General features: G+C 42.4%; 2 protein-coding genes across 2 annotated transcripts in view; both read right to left on the reverse strand.

Moving 5' to 3' along the window:
- Nucleotides 1–9625, reverse strand: part of LOC117522812 (guanine nucleotide-binding protein G(I)/G(S)/G(O) subunit gamma-4) — a 59602-nt gene extending 49977 nt beyond the window's left edge. Inside the window, exon 1 of the mRNA XM_034184218.1 lies at nt 9280–9625. The gene's annotated coding sequence lies outside the window, so the exon portion shown is untranslated. The remainder of the gene's footprint in view (nt 1–9279) is intronic.
- A 1979-nt stretch (nt 9626–11604) lies between these two features.
- Nucleotides 11605–12903, reverse strand: part of lyst (lysosomal trafficking regulator) — a 143913-nt gene continuing 142614 nt past the window's right edge. Inside the window, 1 exon segment of the mRNA XM_034184385.1 lies at nt 11605–12893. Coding sequence (XP_034040276.1) covers nt 12755–12893 — 139 coding nt within the window. The 3' untranslated portion in view covers nt 11605–12754.

Here is a 12903-nt window from a genome sequence, read left to right on the forward strand (position 1 = left end):
GTTTTGCAGAGTCACAGCTCTGACTGTGGTTTGGTTGCTTCTTGTACATACAAGATACTCTCAGCTCTCTGATCGTTGATTTTCTGGAACAACATCTGGATACTGCTGTGTAATAATTATGTTTTGCTTTAATACACAATTTGACTCTTTCTGATGTCGACCAGGTCTTTAAATTGTAGTGCCTTTAATTTGATGAACAGCGCGTTGTTTGGCTCTCCGTATGTGATTTTATTTACAATTCTGTTGGCTCTTTTTGTGGAACGAATATTGGATTAGTGTTTGTTTTATGAGTATTTTTGAGAGTATCTTATGTGTGGAAGTATGACAGAAAAATGCAAGGTATATAAATTATAATGATTCAATAAATCTTTGTATAGTAAGTTCAGGTTTCCCACACTTTGTTTAACATCAAATTCAGGAACCTTTCAACAACTTTCAAAGGCCAGTTCCTTCAAATTCAAGGACCAAGCAAATGTGGCAACAGTTTGATTGCGGAGAGAAAGGTTAGCTACTTTCACAAATTTTATGAGGCCTGCAGAATTGGGCACCGCAGTCTCCTTTGAGGGCGGGCTCTAAAGGGATAATATATGACGCATATGACGTAATTTCTCTACTTCTGGGGGACCAACCACAGCATTTTCAATGGGCTTTTGGGCAAATTACACACAAACGCAGTGAAAGTGCAAAGTAAAAGTGACGATGTGATGGGAAAGTGGACATTGTTGTGGTTTGTTTATGACCCGAAGCACAAATGTATCAAGGCAGTTTTGCAGGTGAAAAAAATGGAGCAACTCTGATTAGCCATGTAGGCTAACACTTACCGACATGATGTCTCCCATCTGCCTTTTCTTCTCTACTGGGAACCAAAAAAAAAAAAAAAAACTTTTTGGGACTGCTTCGGTGATTGCAGCCGAAAACAAAACAATACACCATTTATCTGTGTGAAGTTATGCTGTGTATAGGTGATCCCCCTAAGTGTTAAAATCCCACGATATCACGCAGGGTTCAAATGAGACTGTGGTGCTCTATTAACGGAAGCTCAGCAACAATCGGAGTAAGAGGCTTGAATTTGTGAATATTTCTCAACAGTTCTGTGTCCCCGGACAAGACACTTAATCTACATTGTCTCAGCTGATCCAGCTGTAAATGAGTAGTACATGCCTTGCTTTGGGAAATTAACCTGCACTGGACCGGCGTCCCATCCAAGGGAAGTCATGGACTCATCCGCTTCAAGCCTCAGGGCCCACGTAATGGGGCTATTCCACCAAGCGCCATTCCTTCCCGTTTCATCCCAAATAGCAAATCGGGACATGTTTTGAAGCATCACAGTAACTTCTTGTGCCATCTTTGTCAATCTATAACAATCTTTGTGTACATTGTAGGTGCAGCCATTATTGGCACTAGTTTTGAAATCAAATTTTCTTACTTTTCAAAAATTTCATCCCGATTCCCAAAATTGTCACAAACACATGGTAACTTCTGCCAACTTCTCATCCAAGGGTCTAACACTTCTGTGTCGGGTCCAAGCTAAGGCCTTCCAGATTCACATTCCTGCCCCTGTCACTCTTTGCTGATTGCTAAAAGACTTGTGGGGGTGCAGCACAGAGTAGCAAATGTAAATCCAGTGTCGATCTAGAGATGCCTGTGTGTGTTTAAAATGGGAATGTTGTTGCATGCCGACAAAGACATGGTCCTTGACATGTCCTCAGCCCGGTCTGATAGCTGGGAAATGCTAGACAATTGGGGTCTGAGGATGTGCTTCATCCGCCTTCACAGCTGTTTAGTGACAAAGCCATCATCTCCTCGTCTGATCCACTGTTGAGGACTTCTTGTTTCACCAGAGCCCTGTTAGTCTCATGTTCAGGGTTCCTGTTGGGCCTTGATGGCTACTGTAGCAGCCATGGGGCACACAAAGTCCCCTTACCCGATCTGATGTACAGGTGCCACGTCGTGGATACGGTTGGGTATCGAGAACTGGTTCTTTTCAGGTATCGTTAAGAAATTATTCGATCCACTGATATCAATAGCCTTTTTGCTTAATGATTCCCTTATCAGTCCTTCAGAGCGGCCGTTGTTTTTGAGGGTGTTTGTCGGGAAAATGACCATTTCTCTACGTTGATTCCAGACCCTGCAGCGGGTCTGTAATCAACTGTTTCTGCAGCGCGGATCTGCTTTGAAGCCTAAACCAATGAAGAAGTGCTCCGATCTGCTGCTTCGTTGGTTTTTTGCTTCACTCCTCTTCAGAAGTGACAACTCCGCTTCTTAACCCCTCTGAAAGCCATGAAAATATGTCAATCATGAGTCGCTTTTGTGTGGATTCAAATGACTAATTGGGACTCCTGTCTTGTTGCGAGAAAGAAACAAGAATTATTCTCCATTCTGCTGCTCCAAACGCTGCACTGCTCTCTGCTGAGTCAAGTTAGAAAGATAAAGTCCGCTCGGAATTAATAACTTCAAAGCGAATCACCGTTTAAATCAAATGACACCTCTTTCCAAATGTTGTAATACAAACAATAAACTACAATCAATCAAAATGTTTTTTCCCTCCCAAAATGAGATGTGCTACGCTGACTTGCAGCAGCCCAAGATTGTATGGCTGCAGACCTGCAGACTCCAGCAGCTGTCTGAGTTCAGCTCAGATGTATGGAGAGTAGGGATGTGGAGATTAATCGATACACAGTGGTGGGCACAGCCAACCAAAAAATTAGCTTCAATAACAGATAATCAGCTAACTGAAAAATTATCTTTTATAAAGCTAAACCGATAAACCACCCAAAAATTTATCGGAAGCTACAGATAACCGATAAATTCCAGTACACTTGCAACTACTAAAAAGCAGATTTTGAGTTTTAACACAACGAATGCTTCTGGGATCATCTAAGGCAACCACAGACCCAAACAATGAGTCAGCACTTCTGTCTTTGAGCGCCCTGCCCTCTGCTGGAAGCTCCTGTCTACTACATAACTTCCAGCAGCGAAGAAGTTGAGAGGAACCACAAAGCTCAACTCTCTACTAAATAACAGCACTGCCGTTAGGCGGAGGTCTTGGAAAATAAAGCAGTGCTGGCTTATGGTTTGGTGTATAAATAAAATGAATACTGATAGAATAACTCCATTAATGTCAATTCTGTCATTTGTACAAAGTTAAAATATAACATATATCTTTTAATGTTGAATAATGCACTAATTCTGAAGTTTTGTAACAAACACAGATAGATGGCAAAGGATTAGGGGTAATGTGAATCCAGTAACACTGATTAGTTGACTCATTCATTCTATGTAAACCAACACTTTAATGTGAGGTGTGTCGTGTGTTGGTGTTTACAGATAAATGTGCTTTTGTAAAATATGCCATTTTTTTATTTGTAAAAAAAGGCATTTTCAAAAAAAAAAAAAAAAAAAAGCCAAGTTGTAATTAGATAACCATCTGATATGGTGTCAAAATAAATAGAACACTGCCATGATCTACTGGTGCCAGATGTTCAGTACTTAAGCTGGGTTTACACTGTGCGAGTTTTGGCCTTTTTTCAGCTGATTTTTCACTCGTGTGAGAATTTTTTGAATCGCACCGAGTTTCAGCTTAATCGTACGTCCTGCATCATGTAGTATACATGGAGTAACGAGCTTCATTTAACCTCTCAGGACCACCTCCTGATCGCCAATCGTATGGTCGAATGAAAATCAAACCTGTTTGATATTTTGGTCAGCCGTCGTGAGGGTATCCCGCTGCTGAAGCGCTACAAGTGTCCAACCTCTTGCACTGTGCATGTGCAAATACTGGAGAGAGCATAAACAGTGATAATCTTTCCTCCCCTTTCTTCAACTCATGTAAAGTCTTGTAATTTTTTTTTAAACTTTGATGTCTCCCATCAAGAGTTTTTCTAAAAATAAGAAATGTCAAAGTTTGAAAAAAAAAAGCTTCTGTTTACGTTTTGCTTCTGGAAACACGAGTCCGACATGTGGTTTTTGAACATACGTGTGTGAGAACATAAATCGTGCACTCTGAACTTTTACACCGTGTGGTTTTGTCGTACATTTGGAGCTGGAAACGAGTACAGTGATTAAAAATATCATAGTGTCTGCCCAGCTTTAGGGCGAATACTGCCATGAACGCTACTGGCCAGTAGATGGCAGCAGAAGACATGAAAACTTGCCAAAACAAAATTCCAGATAATCCATGTCTGCCACGTTTAAGATGCCTGGAATTTAATAAACGCAAACACAAACACAATAACAACATCTATAAACCCAGAAAATATACTCAACAAAAATATAAATGCAACACTTTTGGTTTTGCTCCCATTTTGTATGAGATGAACTCAAAGATCTAAAGTTTTTTCCACATACACAATATCACCATTTCCTTCAAATATTGTTCACAAACCAGTCTAAATCTGTGATAGTGAGCACTTCTCCTTTGCTGAGATAATCCATCCCACCTCACAGGTGTGCCATATCAAGATGCTGATTAGACACCATGATTATTGCACAGGTGTGCCTTAGACTGCCCACAATAAAAGGCCACTCTGAAAGGTGCAGTTTTGTTTTATTGAGGGGGATACCAGTCAGTATCTGGTGTGACCACCATTTGCCTCATGCAGTGCAACACATCTCCTTCGCATAAAGTTGATCAGGTTGTCAATTGTGGCCTGTGGAATGTTGGTCCACTCCTCTTCAATGGCTGTGCGAAGTCGCGACGACGAACTGGAGTCAGGTCGAGACCCCGATGAGGACGACGAGCATGCAGATGAGCTTCCCTGAGACGTTTCTGACAGTTTGTGCAGAAATTCTTTGGTTATGCAAACCGATTGTTTCAGCAGCTGTCCGAGTGGCTGGTCTCAGACGATCTTGGAGGTGAACATGCTGGATGTGGAGGTCCTGGGCTGGTGTGGTTACATGTGGTCTGCGGTTGTGAGGCTGGTTGGATGTACTGCCAAATTCTCTGAAACGCCTTTGGAGACGGCTTATGGTAGAGAAATGAACATTCAATACACGAGCAACAGCTCTGGTTGACATTCCTGCTGTCAGCATGCCAATTGCACGCTCCCTCAAATCTTGCGACATCTGTGGCATTGTGCTGTGTGATAAAACTGCACCTTTCAGAGTGGCCTTTTATTGTGGGCAGTCTAAGGCACACCTGTGCACTAATCATGGTGTCTAATCAACATGTTGATATGGCACACCTGTGAGGTGTGATGGATTATCTCAGAAAAGGAGAAGTGCTCACTATCACAGATTTAGACTGGTTTGTGAACAATATTTGAGGGAAATGGTGATATTGTGTATGTGGAAAAAGTTTTAGATCTTTGAGTTCATCTCATATAAAATGGGAGCAAAACCAAAAGTGTTGCGTTTATATTTTTGTTGAGTGTACTTTGGCTTTTTTTTTTTATAAAGATGGTAAACTTGACAAGACGCAGGTCATTTGTAAGGAATGCCACACTGCTAAACCTTACACTGGCAGACAGCGAGAGAGCTAAGGAGGAAATAGCAAAATACGGGGGGGGGGGGTAGTTTAGCTGAATGGCAATGTGTTGCAGTGGTGGAAAGAACAAGTAGATCTTCCACTGCTTTCAATATTGTCCAGGAGCTCAGTGGCACCCCTGTCGCAGAAGTGACATCTATGGCATCTAGACAAAACACCGTGCAGCAGACCCTTATTTCATTTTTTTTTTTTTTTTTTAATTAACATGTCACTTGCTCAATCAACTGCCTGAACACACCCCTCTCAGAGTCTTAGCCCTCTAACCTGGGTTTGGGTGGTTATGAAATGCTATTTTTGGGGACTGCACAGTGGTTCTCCTAATGGTTTACTTTGTCCCCAGAAAAGGTTTATGTGGGTTATTCAGAAAAAGACCGCGTGTTGTGGAACCACACCAAATATTATTACAGCTGTACATCCATATGGTTTCACTCTGCTCATGTGCTCTCACCAACAACTGCGCTGAAGCGCATTATACCAGCCTCTTTGATACAAAAGGGGTGAGTGTCCCCCTGCTGGCCTCTTACAGACACCACACTGTGGACATTTAATGTTATGAGCTGCTTATTTTCTCAGTAATTGCGCATTAAGTGGGCCTAATGGATGACGCTACCTACAGCTGCTACAAGTGCAAACGCTGTTAGCATACAACATTAAATCTGACAGGAGTTTCGCTCAGTGAGAATACTGCACCAGAGACGTCATTAAGTCATTTCACTGCACACCAAGCTATATTATTCCTGGTGATTGCAATAAAATACTCCAAAACAACACAGTCTCCACTTCCAGCTGCATCCAGCGGACACAGATTAAAGATGAAAGAAAGCATTAGCCTCAACCGCTGTCACTCAAAGTGACCACGCCCCCAAAGTTATATAAATTTATGGTTTAAACTTAAACTAAGAAGTTTGAAAAAAATTGAACCCTCCCCCCCAATACAGTTGTTATGGAGGAGGAAACATCTACAGAGACCAAGACCATTTTTTGGACCAAGCCGTAAACATGTTTATTATATGGCAGCGACACTATGATCACTGATTGGCTGATTACCAGTTGGATATTTCCCATACTGGACCAGTTACCATGACAATCGGTCAGCAATGTGTATTTTTGTTACAAAACACGAAGCTAAAAACACGATTTTAAAAAACCAAATCGAAGATGAACGTACTCTATAAATATCTAAACATTGGAAAGACACACAGATTGAAAGCTTACCAGCTAATTACCGGTGTCGCGGACCGAGCAGACCCCCCTAAAAACTGGTCCATCTGCCTTCACTGCGCATGCGTCATTTCTGCGCATCAGCAGCGGTTCGCCGATTATCACCTCGTTTCTGCTTAAAAGGTTTTGTTCAACAATCGTTTTCACATAAATTCAGCATTATTTCATAATAAAAGACAGGGGAACGATCAGGGTGCCACAGCAGCACGTCTGAGTCTGATGTGCTGCAGCGCCTACATCATTTCAGTGTGTCAGTAGTTTTTCTCTGACTACCTCGTTTCTGCTTAAAACTCACTTTAAAATAATTTAAGAGGTTTTACCTTGTCATCTGATGGTTAATAATCACATTAATCCCTTTGATTGCTTTGGGTGAAGAGTCAGACTGAGACATGCCACTGTGGTCCCCAATGACACATACGCAGTTAAGGCAGGGCCGACCAATTTTTAGGGGAGACCGTTTGGTCGGCGACACCAGACCATCTGGTAAGCTAGTGGAGGTGAAGAAAGCGAATGAGCCCAACACCGTCAGCAGCATATTTAGGCGATACTGTAAGTTTGTGTGTTTATAATAGCCATATAATAAACCAATTATTAACCTTGCTTGCTTGGTTAATAATCCTTTATTTCTGTTCTAAAGTTGGACATTTTAACATGGGCTTCTGTAATAAAAATACTGTGTCTTGGAGCCAGCCTCAACCAGTGAGTCAAAGTACTGCACTTTTGCATCAACCTCATTTCTAGAGTTTTTGGGTTGCCACCTCATGTCAACATATATAGCGGACAGCCCCCCCCTTCTCCCCAATTCAATCAATTCAGTTTATAAAGCGCCAACTCAGGACAGAGTCACCCCAAGGCGCTTCACACAAAACAATTTAAAATGAATTAAAAAACAAAATTTTAAAGACACAAAAGATAAAAAAAAAAGCACAACAAAGGAGTAAAAACTAAAAGAACTAAAAAGAATGCTAACAATATGCTAACCATAAGACTGAGAAAAGTCTCATCTGGAAAGTCTCCACAGAATCTGTCTTAACGCTGGGAGACCATTCCATAAGACAGGGGCACAAAAGGAGAAAGCTCTCTGACCCACAGACTTTTTCTTCACCCCCGGAACACAAAGTAATCTTGCATCCTGTAAGCTCAAAGCCCAGGCCGGTACGTAGGGTTTAATTAAATCAGCTGGGTAGGTCTGCGCCAGTCTATCAAAAATTTTATAAGCTAATAACAGAACCTTAAAATCTGATCTCAGAGAGACAGGAAGCCAATGAAGAGATGCCAGAACAGGTGTAATGTGGCCAAACTTTATGCTTCGTGTCAAAAGTCAGGCAGCAGCATTCTGAACCAATTGGAGACCTCTAATGCTGGACTGGGGTAAACCAGAAAATAGTACATTGTAATAATCCAATTTGGAAGAAACAAAAGCACGGATCAGGGTCTCAGCATCAGCCATGGACAGAATGAGATGAACCCTCGCTATATTTCGCAGATGGAAGAAGGCACCTCTCGTAATATCCCTAATGTGGCGGCCAAAAGAAAATGCAGGATCAAAAATCACCCCAAGGTTCCTCACCTTGTCTGTATGATGTATGACACATTGAACCCAGGCCAAGCGCTAGGTGGTCAAATTGATGCCGATATCTTGCTGGACCAAGAACCATAATTTCAGTCTTGTCAGAATTGAAAAGTAGGATGTTACTAGAAATTCAGCCTCTCACTGATGCAAGGCAATCCTCTAGTATTTTTTATGGAGATTACTAGCAGTTATCGGCATGTACAATTGAGTATCATCAGCATAGCAATGAAAGGCAATCCCGAAACACTGCAGTGTTTCGGGATTGCTCCCTTTATATTCAGATTACTTACAATATTTAAATTCTCCCTTTATATAGCATAGGGGTGCTATATAAAGGGAGAAACGCAGGGGGTCTAAGACAGATCCCTGTGGAACCCCAAATTTCATATCACAAAGGTTAAAGGTAGTGTTATGTATAAAACACCGTGAGAACGACTGGATAGGCATGACAACCACGCAAGGGCACTTTCAATAATCCCAAAGTAATGCTCCACCCTATCGAGTAAAACATGATCCAAGGTATCAACCCCCCCCCAATAAATCCTGAATCCGCCCCTGTACCAACACCTTAATGTACACAAAGACGATGTAATCTCCACAAATACGTGATGACCAAAATTAGGCTCGTCGACCCTCTTGAAACGTCTCAGATGACACCATATTAGGTAGTGACACAAAAACATCTGAAGCGCTCAGATTTACGTGAAAACATGAAGCGTGTGTCAGAGCTAGAAGGAGCCTCTTCACTGCATCGTCTGAAGTCGTATTTCAGACACATTTTAAACACGTCTGCAGGCCCACAGGTTCCGTCCTGTGGCCCCAACGTGCCTTTTGATGCTAAATGTGGATGCAGATCTGTCAAACATGGGCGACTGTTATTTCTACAGGATTCAAACCCACACGCAGCTGCGGCTCAGCAGCAGGTTATACATCTATATGAAATAAATAAAAAAAAAATGATTGTGCACGGAGGACTGAGTGCATGTAGGCTGCAGACCTACCTGAAACGTGCTAACGCGCTTCCAATTTGGAGGATTCCGGGCTGACTCCACCCAAGAGAAAAGACGAAAATCCGTCAGATGTGAAATGAGAGGAAATCCCAGGGCTGGTTTTCGGGGTGAAAACGCGGTTTGTGTCGCGCACAGGAGCTGAAATCCAAACGGCGAGGACTTGGTTGGGAGAGCTGTTACGCATGCAGCAGGGGGGGAAACCTCAGTGTGACGATCACATCCGAGCTGCTGGAGGGCAGAGAGCACGAGAGGTGCACGATCAGCCCCGGCACGCGCCCACACGGGGCCATAAAGACACACCGACACGTGCTGCTGCTGCTGAGGTGCTGCAGATCGTGCAGAAGGCGACACAGATCTGCAGGCTTCCACATTTTACATCAGCTTTGACATCACCTGGTCCCCCTCCTCCCTGAGTGAGGGGCCTCAACATCCACATCAGCAGGCTGTGAACAGGAACCTGCGTTTACAGCTGTTCACATTTAAAAATCACATCATCAGATCGCCTCTTATTTTAAAGGCCAGAGAAGAAACACCCATGGAGCGATTTGGTCAAATATTTATATACATTTATATATCTGTTTAACATATTCATGATGACTTAGTTTCTCCATACATACGTCCACTCGACCACATATATATACACGAAGAAGAAAAACAAAACAAAACCCCATGACCTTCATGAAGACAACTGACTTCAAAAACCAGCTCACAGGTCACAGAAATTGGAAAACCATTTAAGAAATGCAAGATGATCCCAACATATGCATAGTTACACAGAAAAAATCTTCTGTATCAGAAGAACAAAAATACAAATTTAAACAAGTCTCCTTCGGTTTTGCAGTTTTTCTTAAAAAAAGGCTATAGGTAAGACTGAAGTTATAAAGTTAAAGATGTAAGCAATGATCAGTGACTGCCTGATGCTGCACATAAGGAATGACAAAAGCAGTAATTCCCTTTCTTGTAAACTTGCAAAAATCCAACACAAACAGTGATAAGACATTTCTGTTCCACAAGGCAAAATAACTTCAAACAGGTTTTCTCACATGAATTTTCATGTAACTATTGCATGGAGCCTGCATCCTATATTGCTTCCTGGTTAGTTTACTGGAGTTAAATCAAAGCTCAGTTCCTATTATAAGACCACAGATCATTGATAAATGGCAGCTGATTGGCCAATGGACATTTTCAGGAAAAAAAAAAGATTTTGGCTGCCATATTCCACACATAAACTGAAGGTGGAGTGAGTGGTAATGTAGAAAAACAGTGTTTGTTGTTGTAGACTCATCAGTGTTGCTGTAACAATGTGAGGACAACATCCCCCGGTTCAGACTTCTGATGCAGTCAGTTGGTGAAAGGTTGATGCAGGCTGGAGGTTCTTGAAGTGTCTTTAAGCTATAGTTTAAGAATAAAACACCCAGAATCTTATAAATGAAACATGGGAACCAACAAAGGATTTTTCCTAATAAAAATATGACCAAAGATTAAATGTTTTCCAAAAAAAAAAAAAAACATTACTCCAGCTATTTATACCAGCTATTTTTTACATTGGCATGGCCTTTTTAACTACTGTCAAATCATATAGGTCCTATAAAATACATTTTTAACATTAATATAACAGCCATCAACTATTTTTTAAAGTAAAGATCTCGTGGTGTCATGACAACCTGCACACATAGAAGGCAGCATGCACAGCACTGGATGTGCATGCTTATGTTTAGTGCATTTAAAAACTGCTGTCGCAGACCGAACAGTCCACCCCTAAAACTGGTTTGCCCTGCCTCCACTGCACATGCATCATTTCGGAGCTCAGTTGCTGGGTATGAGACAGAGTCTCTTCACCCAAAGCGTTCAAAGGGAATAATTATTAACCATTAGATGACAAGGTAAACCTCTTAAATCATTCTAAAGTCAGTTTTAAGCAGAAACGAGGCGATAATCAGTGACGCTTTGAAATGAGCGACACTCGGTGAACGCATCAGCTAGCAGCTCATGTAGCCGCAGCGCTCTGATTGCTTCCTCCGTCTTTTATGATGAAATAATGCTGAATTTATGTGGAAATGGTTGTACAAAAGCTTCAGATATCTGTCGCTGAGATAGATGATGACTGTAGTGCAGTTTTAAGCAGAAACGAGGTGAAAATCTGTGAACCGCGGCTAATGACGCATGCGCAGTGAAGGCAGGGTGGACCGATTTTTATGGGGGACCGTTCGGTCAGCGACACCACCCCTATGAAACCTTTGATCCCACTCCCCCAACACCACATTTATAAAAGCGCAAGCAGTGACAACGCATGCAGCACTATGCATGCAAGATGACAGAGTAGCCTCTTTCTAGAATAAGGTAGTAAGGCCTTTGACCAAGAGCATGGTTGGACTAGAATAAACGTAACTCTGGCTTTTCCAATGTGGAGAACTCTGAGCTCGTAAATGGCTCCACGTTCACTCAACTGGTGTTTCTTCTCCTCGATGAGCAGTGGAGGAGGGATGGAGTAGTGGAGGAAGGGAAGCCCATGTTTTGGTCTGAGATGCTGGTGCTTTAGTGACATCTGGTGGCACTAAATTGTTTATGGGACCTTCCAAGACCATGCTAATTACAGCATATGATGTCACATCAACCACGGTTGGCATTTTCTTTAATATGATTCAATGTTGTCATGCCAATGCAACAATGTTAGGTATACATAGCAGCACACCCCATATTCAGAAATCCGGTAACTCCGGAAAAGCTTTCATTCTGGAATGAAATAATCCAAGGAATGGCTCAAGTTAAACAGCCATCGTAAAGGAGTATCACGACAGGCCTATCCAGATACATGAACAAGGTTAGCATCGTGCTAGCATGCAAAAATAGAACAGGCAAAAAGTCACCCCCTCCAAAATAACACTGAACCCATCACTCCAAGAGTGATACAGGACCATGGTACCACAGCACATCGCCATCTTACTCCCACAGAAGATGCAGGCAACGAAGACGAGCTCCCTCATGGCTACTGTAGCGTCAGCGTGATATATGGGCAGTGATCTGTCAGACAGCAACACTGTGGGTGACGTACTGCAGAGGTGAGAGCGAGAGTCACACTTTAGGTCTGGCATGGCCAGAATATAGCAGCCTACCAGGTACAATGAAAATCAACACCAGAAATGACATCAAGCAAAGATCATAGCACAAAAACAAATTACGCATCGTGTATAAAGTGTCTGCTGCAGCCTCAGTCAATCATCTTTCATTCCTCTTCAGTATGTCTATAAATATAAATATATGTACACACGTAATGTTATTTTCACTATAATTTCTTAATGCTGGGAGCGCTGTGGTTGGCTTTAGTTAAAAGTCAGGGAGGGCCCAGGGGGAGCTGAAGAGTCGGACCGTGCTGACGTGTCTTTTTCCATTTCCTTGGAAGGAGGAGGGGGGGTTCCGCTCGCTGAGGCTGGAGTGAGGAGAAAGCTGAGTCGTAAACGTACACAGTCATCCTGCAGCATAGCTGCTTAGGAAAGAATAGAACATCGGTAGCTTCATGCGCTGCTGGTCCCGCCGGCACCACGCCATCACTGTGCCTTCGCTGTTTGCTGTGTAGAGGTGGTGGCCATCACACGAGTATGTCAAGCTGACAGACA

Source organism: Thalassophryne amazonica, chromosome 13 (assembly GCF_902500255.1).
Source record: "Thalassophryne amazonica chromosome 13, fThaAma1.1, whole genome shotgun sequence".
Classification (NCBI taxonomy): domain Eukaryota; kingdom Metazoa; phylum Chordata; class Actinopteri; order Batrachoidiformes; family Batrachoididae; genus Thalassophryne; species Thalassophryne amazonica.